Source organism: Branchiostoma belcheri, unplaced genomic scaffold (assembly GCF_001625305.1).
Source record: "Branchiostoma belcheri isolate BF01 breed outbred unplaced genomic scaffold, Haploidv18h27 scaffold66, whole genome shotgun sequence".
Classification (NCBI taxonomy): Eukaryota; Metazoa; Chordata; class Leptocardii; order Amphioxiformes; family Branchiostomatidae; genus Branchiostoma; species Branchiostoma belcheri.
In genome coordinates, this window is record NW_017804309.1 from 1,429,287 (window position 1) to 1,450,519 (window position 21,233).

The window sequence follows — 21,233 nt, forward strand, 5'->3', positions numbered from 1 at the left end:
TCCGAGAGAGAAGCTGCTCAAAATAGTCCGCAATCATGCGGGCAAGACCTTCAGGTTCTCAGCCTTTAGGGAAATAAAGGTAGGTTTTCCTTCTCCCGGTGGGATTTACTTTCGCACAGACTTCAGAAGTGGGATGAAAATGAAGAAAGGGTGCGTCCGTGCGACTAGGATTGCACCAACTCACACCTGGAATACTTATTACTACTGTGTGCGGAGTTATTACTACTGTGTGCGGAGGGATCGTTTTGGAGTGTTTGCTTTTGTGTCCGAAGGTAGGTGAATACAGAGTTGCGGGCAGGGAGGGTGAGATTTTGTAACCGCAGTTTGACAAATTCACTGAGTCATTGCAAGTCACTGTGGGTACTTCGGGATTATCACAAGAAGTTATATTTTTGCACTTCTAGCATGTCTGCGAAGAACGTTTCTGCACTAGGCCAATTAATTGTAGTGCGTCATACCTTTTTTGTTTGTGCCAATAAATTCACAAAAAACTCCCGGATACTTCCCGGAGGTTTGAAATCTTCGATATCTTGTTAAGGAGTCAGCAAATAGAAAACCAACAGCAAGCGACAAGATAAGGATGTGTTATGCTTATGCAACTCGAGGCTCATTTTCCTTGGGTTTATCAAAAGACGTCAAGTTAGACAACCATAGTACGTTGCCGGGAACCGGACAATAGATGTGGAAGTGTGTTCCAATGGCCCCAGTAACGAGCTGGATGCGTCAGAAATAATAAATGTGGCCGATCAATGAGAAAAGGCGTGGGGCGATTTTCGTCTTGGGCACAGGTACTGCTTTTATGTTGTGATTGAGTATTTTCTTTTATGAAGCCTGACGTCATACGGAAGGAAAATGTAGATGACCATGTTCTTTTAAATATTATTAAAGGTCAAATAAGTTATTTTTGTTTGTGACTTGAATCTGACACATGAAGACCATTTCGTTACTTTATTTTCAATATCTTACAATGTTTACAATTTCATATCATCCACTGTAGAATCCAGAATTCCACTGTATTGGCAACTTGGCCAGATGAAAATAACAGGAAAACTTGTTGTTACCATGGCAACAACACACTAAAAGTACTCAAACTTACCCAAACGAACTACTTCATCAGGAAAACGTTTGATTACAAACTTAAAAACAAACAACATGGACAAGATACGAGGGATGTTAGAAGAAGTGGATGTGGAATTGTAACATTATGGCTAACAGTAGAAGATATTACATTAGCCCAGTACTGAGATTCACGTGTGGTTGTGGACTGACTGTTGCCCTGCATCTTCCTTCATGAAACCACACGTAAAAAGATCATCCAAATTACTTCATACATTCCATGTACTCCTGTACACACTACACACTACATCATCAAGAAACAAGAGAACTGGTGAAATAAAACAGTAAAAACTGAACAAAACTCCTTCCCCAAGTAAGATGTACTTCATACAATCTTCCTGCCACTTGGGGTGTTAGTAGAACAAAAGTGTTCACTACCTTAGTGTTAATACTGAAACATTTTGACCTGATCATTTGCTTTATTGCACTGTCAGCAGTTTAACCATCCCAGTTAGATGGTGGGTGTCTACACTTTGAGTTTCCCGTATTTTGAGGGCTGTGATGTCCACATTTACCTTAATATTATTGTGAAGGTGAGGCTGGTACGAACCATACCTGCACAGCAGAGGACAGGAACATCACCTGTTTCCCCTGGTGCTGTCAGGTACGGATTATACGTCTTCCGGGTGAAAGGTTGTTTCTACAACCTCCGTTGAAAAAGGATTCTGTCCTTCATGGCACATCATTTGCATATTTAAGATCTCAGGAGTCCATATTTGGTCCTGACTCAGGACAATTTCTGTCCCAGTGACAAACTGTTGTTTGATTTCTTTTACTGAGACGTTCTAACCCAGGATTACTCTGCTGTTATCACAGCGTGTGACATAGTAGGACGTTATCAGGCGTAGTACGACGGGGACACCAGCAGGTCCGTCAGCATGCACAGCTGGTCCTCTGTGAAGCGTTGCTTGTGCTCCTGCCAGTTGTCATGATGTGTGCGACGGAAGTCTGACAACGTTTTCTTCACTGTTCCCTGTAGGGTTGAAAAAAAGAACTGAAATCCCTCCTGAATACAACTCACAAGACTTTAAAACTAATGTTCACTGCCATCTCCTAACAAAATCTCCAACTCCTAAGACTAGTCCAGTCAATAGTCACCAGTACATGTATATGATCAAACTTGTATAGTAAATACAGAATAGAAACTGGCTTCCAACAGCACATGATAAACAATAAACGATTTAACAAGTAGTCCACAAGGAGTCTTTAAGTCTACCCTGATGGTTGAGAAGTACAAACTCTCCTTACCGCTATGGGCTGTGGATCATTGAGGTGATCTCCCAACTCTAGCAGCAGCTGAGGCATCCAGTCAGGCACGTCATAGGGATAGGACAGGACACAGGCACACAGACCCAGCACCCCCGCATGCCTCTGGATCAGGGCTGCAAACACACAATCAAAACACTTTACTTCAGCTTCAATCTACATCTTTAACCAGCATCGTCCAATGACCTATCATACAGGCAAATTTAAACATACAGTTCACAAACAAGGAAGTGTTGCACAATACCAGTACATGAAAATAAATAGTACATCAACAATAGGGCAGCAAGGCAGCAAAAATCACCAGGAATGAGAGTTTTGAAAGTTGTTTTGAAAAAGTATTAGGGTACGACAAACACGGAAGGACCACATGGAAGGCTGCACATACCTTGGCTGGTAGGACCTGAGAGCAGAGGAAAGGGGCAGACATCAGTGGCAACACAACAGGATAGAAAAACAAGTGTACGTAGAAGGATGGAAGGGAGCACAGGGGAACAAACACAGTACAGGTTTTACTACATGTTTGTAATCATGGGGCTTGGAATGAGAACAATTGCAAACAGTTAGGACCATGGCAATTTCAAATTTGGAAATTTTCATGGTTCTCACCTTCCTGCACACCTGCATCTGTTAGTTTCTTCTTCTTTGGCAACTTGGTGTGACAGAGCTTGTTGAAGTGCATCTGGAGGTCTTTGTCCAGGGCGATCAGGCCACATTGTAGGAAGCCACTCAGTGTGGTGCCTGCCATCTCTCTCACCTGGGGAAACAATGCAGGAGCACCCATTGATCAATAACAATTGCTTCCATTGGTGAATACTGACAATGATCAAATCAGAATTTGCATCAGCCTTTCTATAACTGTACAAAACTCTGACTTCAAATAACTGACAGGCTTTTTTGACATCAATCATATTCAACTTACCTCTAGCTGCTCGTCCTGTAGGAGTTGCAGCAGTAGCTTGCGTATATCTGCCACCACTGACTTGTTGGCCTGCACCAGGAACAGGTTACAGAACACCAACACCTGCAGGAATGTCATGATGGACAGCCGGGCCCTCCACAGACCTCCAAATGCAACCTGCACACAGGAAACAGGTGTGTTTTCACTTTTCTATCTTCATCCTTCATTTTGCTATTGACATACAGAGTATTGCTCTTGCTAGAATTCTGGTAACTAGTACAGTAAACTGATATGTTACTGGTTATGTTGGTAGTCCTTCGTAGTTGAATATTGTGTGAAACAAACAAACACCACGTGTGTACATGTACCTGTTTGACGGCCTCTATTGCAGTGGGGATGATGTCAGGTGACAGGTAAGCCTGTGCCACACAGGCCAGACACACCTGTGCATCCTTCTGCAGCTCATCATCCTTCTCTGTACTCTCCAGGGGCATGATCTGGTACAGGGAGAAAAGGGAATGTGTCTCAATCCAGGTAGAGTTTACTGAAAAGCTACAATACCATAGATGCGGTGTAAAGTGAAAGCTTTGGACTTTTCCAAATTTTCTCTTGTCCAGCAGTCAACTCCAGTTTCTTGTCAAGAAATGATCATTCATTGTGCTTAAAGAACATGCTCGTTTTCGTCAGTAGTGGGCTGAAAGCATCCCTTTGACACAGTAACCATGAATAGTAACCAGTGGGGACACTCACCAGAGGTAGCAGTTGATAGAGCTCTGGGAAGACTCCATGGTACATCCTGGCCAGCCCACTGATCATCCACTTCATCACTACAACACACAGGGAAGGGAAAGGTTAGCATGAGTTGGGCTAGGTCATCAAAAGGTGACAATACTGTTATGGCATCGCAATATAACCTCTTGTCTCCTGGCCTGGGCCTTAGAAATCAAGCAGCAGACCTAACTGTAAAAGCCTGGGTGAGAGTTGCCTCTACAAAAATTAAGTGCTTCCCCTGACCTGTCTTAATGAGTTGAATTGCTTCTTTCTTTTCATCCGTCTGCCCCAGTGCGCCGTCCTGTGCATGGTCCTGGACCTCCATGGGCTCCTCCCCCTTCCCGTTGCCATGGCTACCGTTGCCGTTCCTCTCCAGGTCGAGCGTCTCCAGGATGGCGAGTTTGGGCAGCAGGCCCAGCAGGAACTTCCCGCGCTGGGGGGAGCGGGTCGGCATGGCGATCTCACCCGGCAGCTCGTACATGAAGATGTTGGTCAGGACACTGGAACCAAATCAAGGGGGTTGATACATTCATTCAAAACTCGACCAAGATAATTTTTTGTCCGAATTATCTAAGCTTTACAGATAATCAGTATTTGTCGCTTGTACATGAAGATATTGTTTGGAATTGGAGTGATTCTTGAATTTTCAAACGTGCAAGTGTGATTTTCCCTGAGGTATTGAGCAGTTCTCACCTGCCTAACCTGTCCCTGACGTTCTTGTACACATGTGGCAGGTGAGGCTCCAGGTGGGCCAGCAGGCGGTGCAGCAGCTCAGGCACGCGCCACTCCTGCTGGTTCAGCGCACTCTGCAGCACGTACAGCCGGCTGGGGGGGGGGTTGATTAGACATGCTCACTTCAAACAATCTCTATCAATTTTTCTATAGCAAAAGGTTTCTACAACTACATATCAACATCATCATTATCAGTCCCATAGCTTTAGGGGCAGTCTATTCACAGCCAGTCTGGTCAGTTGGACCACCATCATGAACTACATGTGTTATAAAAGAAACAAGTACATGTGTGCAGTCAAAACTGCCCAAGAAGACCACTCAGGAAATTGATCAAATTTGGTCTATGTGGACAGGGGGTCACTATAGACAGGATTCTTAATGCTTGTGTCAATTCGAAAATCATTTCAAAGGACCACAAAAATAGCCACATTGGCCAGGTGGTCCTTATGTAAAGATGGTCACTAGGTTTGACAGTATGCTGTAAACAAGCACCTTGAGTACAGGAAGGATCCCCCTGCCTCGTTTCCACAGTCCTCCATCAGGGCCTCCAACAACCAGTGGATCTTCCTGGGGTCCCTGTTTTCCTGAAGACACAACACAACAACATGACAAATGGGATAACATGTCAGACGTCTATCAATAGCTTTATGCTTTAGAAACTGGGATTCATGCAGGCCTCTTTAGCTTTGACATTGGATTATTTGTCAAACTTTTACATTCAATTACTGGTATCTACATCGTGACAATGAGAGTGCCACCCTGGTAAAAGAACACAAAAAGAGATAAATAATTGTTTTGTGTTACAGAAACTGTGAGAGGAGAGCTCACCACAGCAGAAGACATGCTCTGTGCCCAGTCTCCTATGGTCTCCACTGAAGCGTTAGTCATCACAGTCTTGAGCAGTGGCAGCAGGAACTCGTACAGCTTCTCTTGCTGTGGAATATAGAGTAGTGGAAATCTTAAAACTATCATGGTGGTTTCAGTTTTGCATTTTTACAGCGACCTATTCTCTGAGTGTCCATAAAACCATTGACATAATATAGACTGATGTCACCTGTGTGTAAGGTGTTTGTATGTACCTTGTCGAAGGTCCAGTGTTTGGCCCCCCGTATCAGCCCTGCTACTATCTCTGCCAGACATCGCTGGCTGAACTCCTGAGTGTCGGCCGCTAACCTCTCCATGTGGGGTTTGAACAGGGACAGCAGGGCGTCGTCGTAGTTTCTAAACAAACCCTGCAGGAATACATCATACTGTGTAACACTACAGGGAGGAGAACTATAGTCTGCATGCAGTCTCCTGGTTTGTTTGTTTTGCATAAGTGGTAAACCACCTTTGACATGCCAATTTTAAACAGTAGGTGCAAGCTTCCAAAAACCACACTTAAGGTTTGATCTACTCACACTGAGATGGACTCCTAGTCTTTTTTATAACTGCAAATCTTCAAATCCAAATATGATCTTGCCACCAATGAAAGGACTCACCTTAAACATGTTGAATCTGCGGTTGCTGAATTTGTCTCTACCTTTCCTGTCCTCCAGCGACAGGAAGCCGATCAGTTTGTCAACAAACTCCTTGTTGGAGAAGTGGTCGAAGATAATGCCTTCACCCTGCAGGTACCAAAAGAAACATTTGAGAACATTTGAAAGTATTATCTATCACAGTGCAGGTAATATCAGTCTCTACTTGCTAAAAGCCCTACCATATATACCCTATTTTAAAAGGGTCCAAACACTTCTAAACTGCAAAATACCAGTATGCGACACACACATCAAGCAGCAAGGCTGATGGTGGAAAAGTGACAAGTTGTGCTGTGTTACCTCTGACATGTCCTCTCTCTTCCGCCCCAGAGGAGGCTGTTGGTCTGCAGGTGCGTAGGTCAGCATGGGTCTGGGTAGGGATGGGGAAGGGTAACATGTGCTTAGTCAAAACCTGTTCAGATGGTAGCCAGGTATTCATCCTACTCCAGTTTGCTCCTCTGGAAACATTCCCACAGAAAAGTCAAAGTCCGGCAACCATCCCCATTTGTAGGGTTGGCCAGTCAAAATGTGTATAGTAACTTGTGTGTTTCACACGAGCATGCTTCCACCGGTATCATGGCATTATTTCTGTCATACTGCACGTAAATAAAGCAGTTTTCTGAATATAATGTCAGCATATTTAGTAGTTTAACATGCAGAAATGGAGTTCTCTCTTACTTGGGCCACGTGTAGAAGCCCCAGTGGGTCTTGTCCACGAAGGTGGAGTTCTCCCACTGGTCCTGAGTCTTGGGCAGTCTGCTGCTGTCATACTGAAGCCACTTGTTGTCGTCCCTCTCCCCTAGGGGCACCAGGGAGCCCGGGGGTGGGGGCTGGCACCCTCCTGACACCAGGGACAGGGTAACAAGTACAACTGCAGTTAGTACTGTGTCTCTGTGAACTTATCTCTACACTCACTATGATCTTTACTACTTGCAGTTGGAGGATCCACTTCATTTTCATATTTACAAATTTGCACTACTTTATTGCTTGTGCAGGTATATTTTCAGGATTGATTGCACACCAACTGGTCTCCTTTTGACAGATTGGTTATCTGTTTTGTATGTTCAATGTATTTACAACTGTGTTCCTACCTTCTTTGAAAGGCTCTATCTCTTTCTTCTTGTGTTCCCTCTTCTGCTGCTTCAAGATGGCAACAACAGCACCGATGGCCATCTACAACGTACAATGCAGAAAAAAGTTAGTGGACAACTAAGCTGGAAGAAGTACAGTGCAAAAACAGGCAAAGAAAATGTAACTGTCAAGACTATTAGACTTCATGTGATCAGACATGCTGATCAGAAATCACTCTGCAATATGATAATTTGACATGGCAACGGAATGCTGTGCCCACAGCAATGGAAGACCGACCTTCCTGATGGTGATGGTCTCGTCGACGAGTGACCGTGTGAACATGGCGACGGCGCGGGGTGGGAGGGGGGTGTCCCGCCGGATCTGCAGGGTCAGCATCCCGATGGAGATCTGCACAAATCTCCACCTCCTGAAATATGGTCGTTATCTCAAGGTTACCTCAGCTCTAGCTGCTGAGTTACCACAGAACTATCATAAATGTTGAGAAATAACAGACTGAGTAACCAACTGAGGAGACTTACAGATTTCCAGACTCCAACAGGTCTAGCAAGGTGTTCACCAAGTCATGGTAAATGCTGAAAAACAAAAAATTGTTGAAGTAACAGTTATTTTGAAAAACAAAATGTTTTGAAATCATTGTTTGGGTAAGTTCTGGAATACACCAGAATAGCTTCACCACACTTACTCCAGGGTTGCCTTGTTCCTTCTCTCCAGGTCCTTGACAGCGCCCTCTATCTCCTCTGTGGTGGGAGTGCAGCTGGGAGCGGGCGTCTTCGATGCAAGAACAGCCTTTGCAAGGTCTACACAAGCTTCTGAGACCTGGAGAAGGTTAGAAGTTACCATCAGGCTAGATTTCTACACTCAACACTATAAAATCTACAACTGAAGCCTTACAAACTTTTCATAACATTTATCATTATTCTTATGGTGATGATGAAGATGATATTACAGTATTCATTAAGCACTGGTCACCTTAAACTTGGCAAATGCTGAGAAGTTTGAAAATGTTTACATGTAAGCAACCAGTGCTAATGCTCAGACTCACCTCAGATTCGACTGCGACAGTCTCGTAGTTGCGGTGTATTCTGTCAGTGACGTCCTCGATCAGCTGCTGTATGGAGGGTTTCTCGGAGTGTCCGGCCTGCAGGATGGTTGGCCACAGCTGGCGGATCACGGCGTACTCACTCAGGCTGGCCAGGCAGCAGCTCCGCGTGCCCAGCAGGACATACAGGGCACCCTGCAAGGTGGCAACGTCGTCGAGTGGACTTAGAATCTAAACGGTTGGTTTCAAGTCCCTAACTGACCCCAATGCTTCAGTTGGAGACATCTTCTTGGATAATGTAAGTGATTAGCAATCCTGCTTCTAGCTTGAAACCTAGTTCAAACCTTGGCCTGTTGACGTTCTGAAGCAGCCTTTGACAGGTACTGTTCTAAGTGGTTGTTCCTCTCATTTATGGACTTGAATCACATTCAAAGAACAACTATTAACAGGAATATAATATGTATAAAGTATGCAACGGTGTGTCATGGGTCAGAACAAACTTGAAGTAGAGAATTGGCATTAAAAATGTGTCCTGCCCACCTTGAACTGGTCGTGTGAGATGTTGGGGTCAGCCTTCAGGTAGGTGAGTATGGAAGGCAGGAGGTCCAGGTGGGAGTAGGGGTACATCTGCAGGCAGCCTAGGAATGCCTGCTGGGCCTTGGCACGCACCTAATGGGGGAGGAGGAGATAAACATACATTGATATCATTAGGTTCCCATTGCAATCAACTTTCAAGCTAACGCATAATCATTACATGTAGATGTTTCCCTTTTTATCTCAAATTCAAAATTAGAAAATTAGAAATTAGTAATGTCAACTGATGTTTCATAGTACATTTTGAGTTTTTTTTAAATATGGGTACTAAAACATTCCTACACAAATCCATTGTAAATGTAATGATTGCTGACCTCTCCATAGTGGCTTGTGGAGAGTTTGAGCAGGTCCTGCATGAGTTCCTGCACCAGGGGTGTGTAGGGGGCATGTTCCTTGTCCAGTACTCGCATCTGTAGTAAAGCAACAGGTCAAGTACCAGTAACACACACACAGCAACACAGGCATAGGTTAAAAGCAGGTTAAACTGGACGAAGTAACAGTCAAATTACTACTATGTCAAAGTCTCACTTGTACACACACACACACACCACACACACACGCATATACACAGACAGACACATGTGCACAGACTCACCTCATGTTGCAGAGACACTCTGTCCACCAGCAGAGCCCTGATGTGCCTCTTCTTCCCATGAAGCTGCAGAAACACAAGGTAAAAATGTGGTACTAATACACTAACACGAAGTACTAATCTTTTAAACCATCAATACTTTTTTTCTTTATTCTAGTATAAATGAAGTGCAGGATTCTGGGCAAACACTTCACACTGCCACACAATGCCACAAAGATTTATCTATGCCAAACCTTGTCTTCTATGGCCTTCTTCACTACAGTGAAGCTCTTCCACCTGCCATCAAACTCGTGCTTCAGAGTTCCATAGTAAAACAGGACTGCACTGTAGATCTACAGAAAACACAACCAGAGGTTATCATATTGCCACAATGTTCCTTTCCTGTGTGATTCCAAAGTACCACATACTTTGGGCAGAGTACAGAAGTGCATAACAATTGCATTGTCAGAGACATACAATATGTCCATCCTTACCTTGATTATGAAGGACAATGATTTGGTGTCATCCTCGCTGTTGGTCAAAATGTGACCTGAAAAAAAAGACAAACAGACTCATAAACAGACTGATAAATTGCATGATAAAAACATAAAATTAATACATGTATTTCTTGTTACCTAAATTGTTTCTAAATTTTTAAAAATTCTAAACTAGTCTGTGTAGAAAACTCACCGACAAGTTTCTGCATGACCTTACAGATGACTGCCCTCAGGTTCTCTCTCCGCTTCAGGAGTGCTTCAAATTCTGGCGACACAAATGGAAGTTTTACAAATGCTGTAACACTCTCTATACCTATGTTTTTTTTACCTACTGGTCAGAATATTAACTGGAATAGGCTATAAAACTGTATTTAGTACTTCCGTGGCTTATCAATGGCTCACAGCTGCTACATTTAGAGTTATTCCACCTGAAGATGTGTTATGAAGATAGTAAAGGGCACGAGTCTTAAAAGACTTACATGTACAGTCTCAAAGAAGTCCTAGTCGTAAAAGCATATATCAATTATAGCCTGATTAAATCGCTTTTGCCGGCCGCCCAACATCCAGCCGGCTTGGGTGGCGGACTATGTAAGGAGCCCCCCGGAGCTTGGGTTACATAGGCTATATCAATTATAGCTTTACATGGACAATGAAATTCTATATATTTTTGTACTGCAAATCCTTGTGCTTAGATGTGAGGTAGATTATCTCTCTTGTAGTAAGTCCAGATCAAGGGCAGACATTACCAAGTACACTTCATAAGACATATATTTCAGGATAGATCATTTTACAAAGAAAACATGACTTACCCTCATCTTTAACTTTGTAGGTGTTGGAAAACCCTGTTAGTGGAGTTACGCTCTTGACACTGTTGGACAGATGTTGAGACCTTTACTTCATGTCATGTCATAGTCACAGCAAAACAGAAACTAACAGCTAAGCAATAACTTTATAGTAAGCAATACTGGTAATGATAGGGTCACCTCTCAGTACATGTACATAGGCTGAGAGTACATACTGTAGTCTTTATACATTATAGCTTTGGATGAAGCAACCATTTTGTGCTGAGCAGCACTGAAAACTGTAACAATCATGAAGAACTGGACTTGAAATCCTTACAATACTCTCTCATTATCGTTGCCTTTTAACAGGGGTGACACAGCCCTTAGACTCCCCCCTCCCGTCCAGAACAGAACATGTGACATACACCTGGGAGCCCAGGCTTCCTTACAAGTCAGCTGTGACGTCCTCCTCCCACATGGGCATGATGGCGCCCGCTCCGATCAGTCCGTCGTGCACGATCATCAATGTACGCTGCAGCTCGTCTCTGCAGGAGGAGGGACAGTTTGGTCATGTTTACAAGTCCAGGTAGTGACTGGTTTACTCCAAGGAAACAGATTGGCCATGCAGCAATAGCTAAATTATGCCACCATTTATAATTGATAACATTTACAACTGATTATAATCAAGGATTCTGTTTGTAGATCAAGACACAAGGAAGTCTGACGGATGCAGCACTGGACATACAAAGGAAACTGTTATTGAAGAATTCCACAATGATGAAGGAGAATATTTCTGCGAAATGGTAATGCATGACATTTTGCATGTTGTAACCCTGTGTTCTTTCAGCCATAGTCCTGACCTGGATAGCGAGATGCTTCCCTCAGTGTGCTGATTCAGCCTCTCCAGTTCCGGCTGCAGGAACGTGTCCAGCAGATAGAGGGCGACCTTCTTCTCCTCCAGACTGGGCACGTGCCAGCGCAGCCCCAGGTCAAACAGGTTCCCGGGGGTTCCCCAGTCCTGGGGAAACACAGGAGCAGGTTACCTTTCTGTCCATGTCAAGGTATTGGACACTGAGCAAGATTATTTCATGAGGGGAATATGAGAAGCAATCTACAACAGTTACTGATCAACAGAGCAGTTTGATCCTTAACCTGAATGCCTGATGTTCAAACTGTTTTATGTCCCAGATATGGGTGGAAAATACTGCACTTTAAAGGGACTACCCTTATAATTACTCAGGCATCATTTACATTGATACCTGTAAATATCAATAACAGGGCAGGCTGATCCTTACCCTGATTGGCAGGTACTCGTTGAGCGGGCGGTCGAAGCGGAAGGGCATGCTGCGGTACTCCTGCGGGTAGACGAGCGTCAGGGCGCGCAGGGAGTGTCGGAGGAGCAGCCCTGCCTGCTGGTACCCGTCCTTACACGTCAGGTGCAGCGTGCGCTCCAGAACCGGCACTAGCTGATCTCGGTACACCACCAGGGACAGCCCATCACAACGCACGATCTGAAGGAAGGAAGGAATCATTTACCATCATTGACAATGTAAAAATCATACCAGCCAACAAAGCTGAATTGTTGTGCAGTTTACAGTATGATAGGACAGGAGATGACAAGAGATAAAATACCTGTAGCTGAAATGGTCAGTAAATGTCTGTAACGATGTATGCTACCTTTAAAAAAGTATTCTTAGTGCTTATCTTGTATTGTATTGTACAGAACTGTGGAGTTACTCACATCAGCCAGCATCTGTAGGTTCCACAGCAGCTCATCATCCAGCTGTTCCTCCTTCTGAACATCCTCCGCTGTACAGGGAGGGATGAAACAACCATTATTGGTTACTTAAGGATACAGAGCACAATATTATCTTCTTCAGGTTCAGCTGTTTCATAATATAACACAATACTTAGTTTTCTCCATGTGTCCAGCCCCATGATCAATCCAAGTTTGGTAGCACCAACAACGATCACAGAAAGCAATGGTTCCAGGAGGGCTTTTGTTTCTTACCTTCTGTTAGCTTCATGATGACCTGGGCACAGTGAGGCAAGAACAGCTTCAGTGTATACTCAGGATGAGCCTGGGGAAACAAACAATAGATATTGCTGAAGCTGGGGGAGGATCTATACAAACATCTAAAAGTAAGCTCAAGTTAGCTCCAGGATAGTGTGGTCGAGGATATCAGTAACAGCAGTTCTTTAAGTTTAATTGGTGTCCATCACTAACTCCTTCAGACTACATAATCTAGCCACAACTACTTGGCAGCTGTGAACCATTGATAGGCCACTGCGTGTACTACTGCAGAGCTTTGCAGCCTATTTTAGTTATTGACTTTCTCTAATATTCAGTGGCTGTTGCTCACTTTATCAAGTTATACTTATAGAGAAGAAAAGTGGTACAAAAAAACATAAGCACGCCTTACCTTACTGGCAGCCCTGCACATATTAGCTGCCATTCTGCCAGCGACTTTTGTCTCAAACATGTGGCTCGATGCAAAGTGGAACAACTTCTTGATGGCCTCCTGACAATTCCAAATAAATGAACAAAATGATTAGGGAAGACAGACAAAATGCAGCACATTAAACAGAACTTAATATGTTTATAAAAAAAATTCAGTGGCTAACACATTGCCCCTAAGTCAAAGCTTGAGGAAACATGTAAGTGAATTGAACTGGAGTAACACACCACATGTTGTTGGGCCTGACCTGGTATATTGCTGGAGAGCTCTGTGTGAGGATGGTGCTGAATGTTGAGGTGAGACCTATCTCCACCATGCCCTCCTGGTTACTCATCTTGTCCATGAGTGTGTCCAGCGTGGTGGTCTGCTCCAGTGTGCTGTTCTCGATCAGGGCAAAACACCTGCAGACACAAGTCAGATGGGTTTAACCTTCTCCTTGCTGTCCAACCCCACAACCAGTACAGCTTTGATGCCAGACTGCTACTTTAACATGCTGAAGGTTAAAGCCCTGTCACACATAGCCAATCATGGCCTCCCAACCTTCTCTAGGCCATAGTTGGGAGTAAGTTGTGAGCAAGGTCATCCGTGGTTGGATGCTCGTCAGCAAGGATGTCTGCTGATCTTTCTACCTTGTCTTACACAATTTTTTTTCTTGTAGACCTGTAATTTTCAGCATAACTTACTTGTGTTCACGATAATTGTAGACAGTCCTATGATTTCGATGGTATGGTTTGATGGTATGGAATTTTCAATCAAGCTATGACAGAACTGATCACTGACAAGAATTTAAAAGCAGCCTTTCTCATAACAGGACAGTAGCCTGGGTACTATCCTACTTGTATGCTGGGGCTCCCACACTCGCTTCCCTAACAAGTACAGGCAAGCGAGTGTGGGAGCCCCGGCATACAAGTAGGAACGTACCTAGGCTAACAGGACAGCTGAAGTTTGTACTAAACCTGCAAGACTTATCCCAAAAATGCCATCAGTTTGCCCCCAACAGGACTTACTTGTCCATAAACTGCATGACGAAGTCCTCAAACCCTGCAGTGGAAGAGCACAGTTCCTTCTCTCTCTGCAACACAAACATAATCCTGATTGTACATGAACCACTAGCAAAAAAGTTGAGTGGAGTATTATTCTGAAGACCAGAAAGACCAGGAGGATGATCAGCAGTATTGAGCACCACCCCTTACCTCTGTGAGGTCTGATCTTGTCTGCAGGGCCTCGGAACAGTCCACCAGGGGCACCAGGGTGCAGAAGGTGGAGATGAACTGGAACGTGATCTGGGCACAAACAGTAAGACACAGTCAGTTCTCTGTACCAGTATACCACTATATTGTGTAATATGCCAGTTGTGTATCATTAAGTGTTATAGGTTCTTAAATGTTGTGTTCCTCAAAGGGAAGGAGATGACTGTTTTCACAAAAGTACAATACAGCTAACAACACAGCTCCTGGCTCATTTATTCATACACATAACATTTCATATATTATATATACTACAACACAGCTCCCCTGCATGTGAAAGAGTAGACTGTAGCTCACCATGCACTTGGCGAAGTCGTTAGGATCGATGCCCGGCAGGACCATGAAGAGGAGGGGCAGGAGGTTGGAGGGGCCCTCAGGGTACCGGCCTCCCTTCACCATCTCTCTTGCCATGGTAACCACACAGCACATGGTCGCTGTCAGCTGGTGGGGCTCCGTCAATGTCTCCATGGCAAGGTACGTCCTGGAGGGGGGTGTAATTATGAGTATTATCATTGGAGAGATACATGTACTTGGGAAATCTGATTTGCATTTAAAGAAAATTTGTTAACTGTTCATGCATAAAATGCAGAAGTACAGTTTAAGCAACCTTGCTCTTCCAACTATAATGTTTACTTCCAAATCTGCTGCAGTTCTTACTTCTCTAGCACAGGTGGCAGGATGAGGTCAGGTCTGATGAGTGCCAGGTTCTGCAGGGCCTGTGCAGCGTCCTGACTCCCAGTCTTACTGAAGATGGCCAGCATGACGGCAGGCTTCATGTGTTCCACCACCTTCTCCAGCTCCATGTCCGTCAGCTTGTAGGCGTCAGGTACGAGTCGGTCCCACGACTGCTTCCTGTACCGCTCCCTGGGGATATAGAAGACCATCTGATCGTGTAACTTGGAGATGTGGGCTGTACAGGTAACAGTATGTCTGTTCTGTAAGCAGAATGGTAAGCAGAAAAAGTAGTCTCTACCTGTGGAGTCTCTTCACCACTGAGGAAGGCAACTTGTAGATTAGCTTCTGTAGCTTTCCCTGAAAGAGAGGACAACATTTATTACAATTTCCACCATGAAGAAAACTGTACTTTGTGGTCTGTGGTCTCTATTTTTTCAATCAATCATTGATTCTTGGTTCTGAATTTTGAGAAATTTCTACTTGTGTTCCTGTCCTTTACAGTTAATCTCTACTTCAGGACCTCCACCATGACCTGAGACTCACCATCCACCTGCCGTTGTTGGAGGGGTGGAAGTACGTCTCCACTGCCTGGAAGAACCTCTGAATGTGGTCCAGCACAATGTCTCCCTTTGGACCTCCCTGGGGTGGAGGGGATACAGAACAATTATGACAAATCAGAGCAACCGGATAGAACAGATGGACACGTTTGCATGTCTTGTAGATGGTCTCTGTCAACTTTCTAGAGCAAATGAGTGCAACTCATTTCAGAAGCATGTAGGTGAGATGTGAACCCTGTCATTTTACTTTCTAGTCCACCTGGCAACAGAAAATACAGCTGAACCCTGCTCCTCACCATCATGGAGACAATCCAGATGCCTGCCACGGCCACGTCGTAGCCGCCACCTGCCCGCCCCACCTGCAGCTGTTTGGAGCCGACGGGCAGGTTCAGGCTCCGCAGCAGCCGCGTGAAGAGTTTGGACACCCACGGGCTCCAGTCAATGTACCCAATGTTGTCCAGGGCAACCCGAGCAAACAGATTCACCAGGTTCTACAGACAAAAACATAATAATAGTTGTATTTTAATATCTTTTTTTAATAGTAGCTCAAATGGTATTTTATTTTAGAGCAACAAAATACAGTCATTTGACAGAAGGATAGTCTCCAGAACCCTGCATTCAAGTTCAGCTATATCAGAAAGATAACACAGGGAGAGTAATAAAGCAAAACACGAGGTCCTGACCTGTTCCCATGATGGACAGTTGTGACAGTTGTCCCACATCTTCAGCAGCTCATCTAACCACAGCCTGGAAATAACAGGACCAACACACTTACTCACTAACAAACATTTGTCAATCCATTCCCTTGTGTTGGAAAACTAGTTCGATTCATGTTTCATGTTCAGTTCCATGCTTATGTACATAGATTCAAGTGCAACAGCTCACAGACTTACTTAAACCCTTTGTCATGGTGCTCGGGAGGTAAGGTGGTGGGGAGGAACATCTCGAAGTACGACATGGCCTTACAGGTGGTGACATCGAACGGACACAGCAGCGGCCGCCATTCCTCCAACATCTCTGCACTGGATTCTACTGAGAAATACCTGTAGGAACAACCATCATCAACACAAGACGTCTTACACTCGACATACAAATCTTACAATTATGTCTTACAAACACTGCTCCTAATGCTCATATCTTATAGTTAGCCTGTGTTATACAATCTCTTGCTGTCTGGGCTGATTCTGCCCACTGCCCTCTAGAGGCCTGACCAGAAGAGGGGCTGCTAGAAACTTGAAGCAGTCAAGCTATCTTACAGTAAGCTATACAAGTCATAAACAATTCTCATCCAACTTTCTACTTGGACAAAATAATACAAAATGATAGAGTTTTCCCCCATGGCTATTCTACTGATATAACTACAAACCAGCATACTTACACTCGACACATGCGCACAACGTTCTTGATCACATTCTCGATGGACCTGGGTAGGAGGAGAAGTGTAAGATTCAAACATCAACAGTCTGTGCATGAAAGGTCTGATCTGTGATTGACACATGTCACTACTGATGACGGATAGGTATTATTGACGACTTATATTGTCCCTGAGCTGGATGTATGTAGCAAACATCACAGGTGACAAAAGCCGCTGAAGTGGTGACAAGTTTTCTCATGACAGACACGAAGCTCAGACAACATGGCAGGCTGACTGGTGGGACTCTGGAAGCAGTCGTTAATGTGGAATGAAAGAAAAGGTCGTTACAGGATGGTTTTAGGATCTCTCCTACAGAGGAGGACAGGATAGTGGTGATGATAAAAACAGGAGGCAACATAATGAAATTCAAGGGGATGCAAAAAAACATAGACACAAGCAGAATGGGTAAAAATACATGGAAAAGTAGTGGGAGTAGAAGATAAGGTTAGGGTTAGAACTGTAATGCACCCATCAATGTTGAGATATAGTCAATCAATTGAACGTTTCATATATTGCACATTTACTATGGATTGTGACGAAAATGTAAAGCAAGGCTAGATGCGCAGACTTCGTATAACTTTGTAGTGACCCCAACAGATCTAAGACAAAGCCAAGACATCTTCAGGAGGCATTGGTAGGTGCATGGTGCTGAGACGAGGGCCCCTGTCTTACCGACCGAACCCCGCTACGCCGAGGGCTGCCAGAACTGCACGCATGGCCCGGGGGTGTCTGACTCTACTAGGCCTGCTTAAACAGGCTCCTACCAGCTGACGCAAGTTCACGCCCCTTCGAGCCCTCCTGCCCCTGAAACGGAGTGATACCTCAATACGGGACACGACAAGGCGGGCGCAACGCCACGGGTTTTAGTCAATGTGTTACGGAAACAGACGAAGGCCTGCCTACCTTATTCTTAGTTGGTGCAGTAAAGAAACAGTCCAGTTGCCTCGCCCATTTCTGATCGACATAAGTTTGTACACACAAACAACAGCAGTTAGAGACCGAGCGGCCGCCGGCTGCACAAGTCACATTGTATCTACAATCATGGCAACAGGCTGTGTTTGGTGCAAGCAGACTGCTCCCACTTCACAAAACAATTTTTCAATATATCATTTTACATGACATAAACACAGGTGTTTAAAAGTCTGTAACACATATGTCAAACTTGCCTGAAAAACATGCTTGTCCGAATTTCTTGCTTGGATATTTTCTAAATGCGTTTCCATGAAAATCTTTTAAAATTTAGATTCTGAGAGACTGTCACTGAATAAGACTATGTTGTCACTTTCAAACATTAAAAAAGTATGCTTTATATTTTGTAGAGATATTTCCAAGACACAAATCTTCAATGCCAGAACACTTGATCAAAAGTGTTTCAGCCCACAATTTCCCAACTTGTCCTTGCATATTCTTTTACATGTAGCAGCTAGCATGTAAAGTCTTTATTGCAAGCAGAACATTATACAATCCAGATGCAGTGTAACAGTTTAAAACCCATGTCTACACAAGGGGTGGAACTACAGGGGGAAACTCTGGTCATGACATCAGAAACTGGGAGGTAGCAAAAAGCGGGGAACCACAGCTACTTCCAGAGTCCCATCATCAGTCATCATCACATGGTGTTCACACAAGGTGCCAGGGCTGCAGTTCTCACCAAAACCAGCAGGAGCATTACTGAGTCAGACTTCATATGCATGACAGGGAATTTCCAAACTGGATAAATATTTCTAAATGGGAGTTTTGCATTGTAATTTGTATTAAGGTTTTCTGCTTCATAACGTTTTCAGCAACTTGAGATTACAAGTCTGCAACAACAAATATGGCTTGTCTTTGTCGTAGAGGTGGTACAAGTAAAATCTCAGGCATACTGTTGATGAAGAAACAGCATGGAGAAAATAAAAGACAAAAAAGGACTTCCCTACATATATTTGAGTGATTTGTTTTTTCCTGAGGTTTACCTACAATATAATATGTATTGTGCGATGAAAACTGCAGCCTGTTCTATACCAGAGCACCAGTACGTGAGAGGAAGGGGGATGTTGTGCTTACGAGGGATACCACTCCAGACCGTAGGGTTCCCACGATGAGTAGAACAGCCGCTCCACCAGCTCGTACAGCGGTCGCCATGGCAACACAAGGTCATCTCGGGACAGCAGCTCTCGCTTCCTGTGTAACACACAAGGACAGAGGCAGTCGGATCAGCAGTCCTTGATGAAAAGTGCACACATATTACAGATACTACTAGTACTATGATGTAAAAAAAGTAGAGTATAAGAAAATGCACAATATGTTTTTTTTTATATGGGCCGTGTGCCTGAATTGCTTGAGATGGCTATGACATGTACTGGTCCATGGTGTAGGTGTGATTTTGGAGAAAAGGGTAGCAACAAACAAGATTACTATAAAAAGAGGTTCAACAGCATGCAACATAGAAATCTGATTACAGGGCTTGAAATAAAGGGTGCACATGCACTTTACATGCCCAAAATTGGAGCTGTGCACTTTTAGAATTTTGAAGTTACGTCTAGCAGAAAGCCCTGTTGATTTCTCCATGGGAAGTAAACACTTACTTGAGCAGAGTTGTCAACATCTGTGCAAACTTCTGGACGAGGGGTAACTCCAGGTCAGGAATGGTCATCAGCTCATAGTACAGCTTCACAAACATCACATGGTCTTCTTTGGAAAACTTTCGCCCATACAGACGGATGTACCTGTTAGGGAGAAATCAATTACATCATCAGATATTCATTATCTATCAGGGCTCGAAATACTTGGTGCATATGCTAGCTTGAGTGTCACTGTCAGCCTTGTTAGCTTTCATCCGCTCCCCCCAAGATTCGCTACCAGCCAACAAGACTAAACCCGCACGCATTCGTAACAGCTGGTTCATTATCTAATAATGAGCAAAATTCAAGCTGCGCGAGCTGGGTGGGGCCTCATGTGATTGGATGACCTCAAACAGCAGCAGTCCAATGACGCGACTATATTTTTCACCTGACCCATGTTGTTTTTCTTGGGTGAGCAGGCTGCAGGAAGTTTCACATGGATGTGTGTAGAGCCCTGTGTAGAGCCATTTCTCCTTGCAAGCTGCTGTTTATGACCGTGTTCCTGTCCAGTTTTCCAAAAATCACCATGGAAACCTTTTTAGCACCTACTCAATTGTTGCCTGGTGGCGGATCTTGGGGAGTGGATGAAAGCTAACAAGGCTGACACTCTAGGCATATGCACCTTAGTGCAGGGAAACTCGGCACTCACTGACTGTGCAGGTATAATTTTCTGATGTCTACCTGGAGTCCTGGACCTATGGTGCACTGGTCCACTGGGATTATATACTACATGTATAGTATAGTATAGTACAAATGTAGGTGTATATGGATTCCTATTTGCTACATTCACTGTTACCACCTAATAGTATGAAGTACAGAGCAACCAGGTAAGCGGATTACAAGTTAAGTATGTTGGGTGGTTTTGTACAGTGTAATAAAAAATGGTGCAAGTGACATCATATGAAAAGCTTGTATCTAAGGACATATATTTCTTATTCATTCATTTGTACCACCAAAAAACAATGGCACTATGTTAAGGGTTGTTTTTCTACTAATAATCAATGTCAGAAATTTAATATATAATGATTCAAATGAGCTACGATGTGCATGATGTCAATGACACAAAGATTTTGTTATCCGGATTATGTTCAGTTTTGCCACGAACATTCTACAATGAGAACCTTTCTTTCAATTTTTTTTGCATCATTATAACTTAAATCATCCCATACGGCATACACTTCACTGACATAATAATTACAGCAACAGCATGCAACATAGCACAATGGCATCATGAAAAAGGCCTGTATACTGCAATTAAATTATTGAGCTTATAATTGAAGCCAGATGCACCAACCACTCAAACCACAAGGCCACCCACTTGTCAAAAAGCCTGATACAATCAACATCAACAACACGTAGCTGCCATTTGGCCTTGATTTGTTCCAGTTCACACTTAAAAAAAA

The 21,233-nt window shown here is 43.9% G+C and overlaps 1 protein-coding gene across 7 annotated transcripts in view; it reads right to left on the reverse strand.

Moving 5' to 3' along the window:
• Positions 1-933: 933 nt before the first annotated feature.
• The window catches only part of LOC109483797 (proteasome activator complex subunit 4-like), a 23,093-nt gene continuing 2,793 nt past the window's right edge, over positions 934-21,233 (reverse strand). For 2 of the 7 annotated variants that reach the window (XM_019786914.1, XM_019786911.1), the window contains exons 2-48: positions 19,795-19,935; positions 19,274-19,390; positions 17,900-18,031; positions 17,192-17,236; positions 16,707-16,856; positions 16,497-16,560; positions 16,110-16,304; positions 15,800-15,895; positions 15,555-15,613; positions 15,239-15,445; positions 14,879-15,062; positions 14,528-14,617; positions 14,342-14,406; positions 13,582-13,735; positions 13,299-13,397; positions 12,887-12,956; positions 12,617-12,684; positions 12,171-12,386; positions 11,736-11,893; positions 11,325-11,420; positions 10,903-10,961; positions 10,287-10,358; positions 10,091-10,146; positions 9,851-9,949; positions 9,621-9,683; positions 9,340-9,435; positions 8,972-9,100; positions 8,435-8,626; positions 8,075-8,208; positions 7,911-7,964; positions 7,669-7,798; positions 7,392-7,473; positions 6,979-7,141; positions 6,601-6,670; positions 6,265-6,390; positions 5,863-6,015; positions 5,612-5,716; positions 5,276-5,367; positions 4,745-4,876; positions 4,295-4,551; positions 4,031-4,107; positions 3,649-3,777; positions 3,302-3,457; positions 2,989-3,136; positions 2,768-2,782; positions 2,365-2,498; positions 934-2,089 (exon numbers count right to left, since the gene is read on the reverse strand). In XM_019786914.1, coding sequence (XP_019642473.1) covers positions 1,955-2,089; positions 2,365-2,498; positions 2,768-2,782; positions 2,989-3,136; positions 3,302-3,457; positions 3,649-3,777; positions 4,031-4,107; positions 4,295-4,551; positions 4,745-4,876; positions 5,276-5,367; positions 5,612-5,716; positions 5,863-6,015; positions 6,265-6,390; positions 6,601-6,670; positions 6,979-7,141; positions 7,392-7,473; positions 7,669-7,798; positions 7,911-7,964; positions 8,075-8,208; positions 8,435-8,626; positions 8,972-9,100; positions 9,340-9,435; positions 9,621-9,683; positions 9,851-9,949; positions 10,091-10,146; positions 10,287-10,358; positions 10,903-10,961; positions 11,325-11,420; positions 11,736-11,893; positions 12,171-12,386; positions 12,617-12,684; positions 12,887-12,956; positions 13,299-13,397; positions 13,582-13,735; positions 14,342-14,406; positions 14,528-14,617; positions 14,879-15,062; positions 15,239-15,445; positions 15,555-15,613; positions 15,800-15,895; positions 16,110-16,304; positions 16,497-16,560; positions 16,707-16,856; positions 17,192-17,236; positions 17,900-18,031; positions 19,274-19,390; positions 19,795-19,935 — 5,464 coding nt within the window. In that variant the 3' untranslated portion in view covers positions 934-1,954. Of the gene's footprint in view, positions 2,090-2,364; positions 2,499-2,767; positions 2,783-2,988; positions 3,137-3,301; positions 3,458-3,648; positions 3,778-4,030; positions 4,108-4,294; positions 4,552-4,744; positions 4,877-5,275; positions 5,368-5,611; positions 5,717-5,862; positions 6,016-6,264; positions 6,391-6,600; positions 6,671-6,978; positions 7,142-7,391; positions 7,474-7,668; positions 7,799-7,910; positions 7,965-8,074; positions 8,209-8,434; positions 8,627-8,971; positions 9,101-9,339; positions 9,436-9,620; positions 9,684-9,850; positions 9,950-10,090; positions 10,147-10,286; positions 10,359-10,902; positions 10,962-11,324; positions 11,421-11,735; positions 11,894-12,170; positions 12,387-12,616; positions 12,685-12,886; positions 12,957-13,298; positions 13,398-13,581; positions 13,736-14,341; positions 14,407-14,527; positions 14,618-14,878; positions 15,063-15,238; positions 15,446-15,554; positions 15,614-15,799; positions 15,896-16,109; positions 16,305-16,496; positions 16,561-16,706; positions 16,857-17,191; positions 17,237-17,899; positions 18,032-18,130; positions 18,182-19,273; positions 19,391-19,794; positions 19,936-21,233 lie in introns of all 7 variants that reach the window. The other 5 variants (XM_019786917.1, XM_019786916.1, XM_019786915.1 and 2 more) reach the window with 4 other exon arrangements.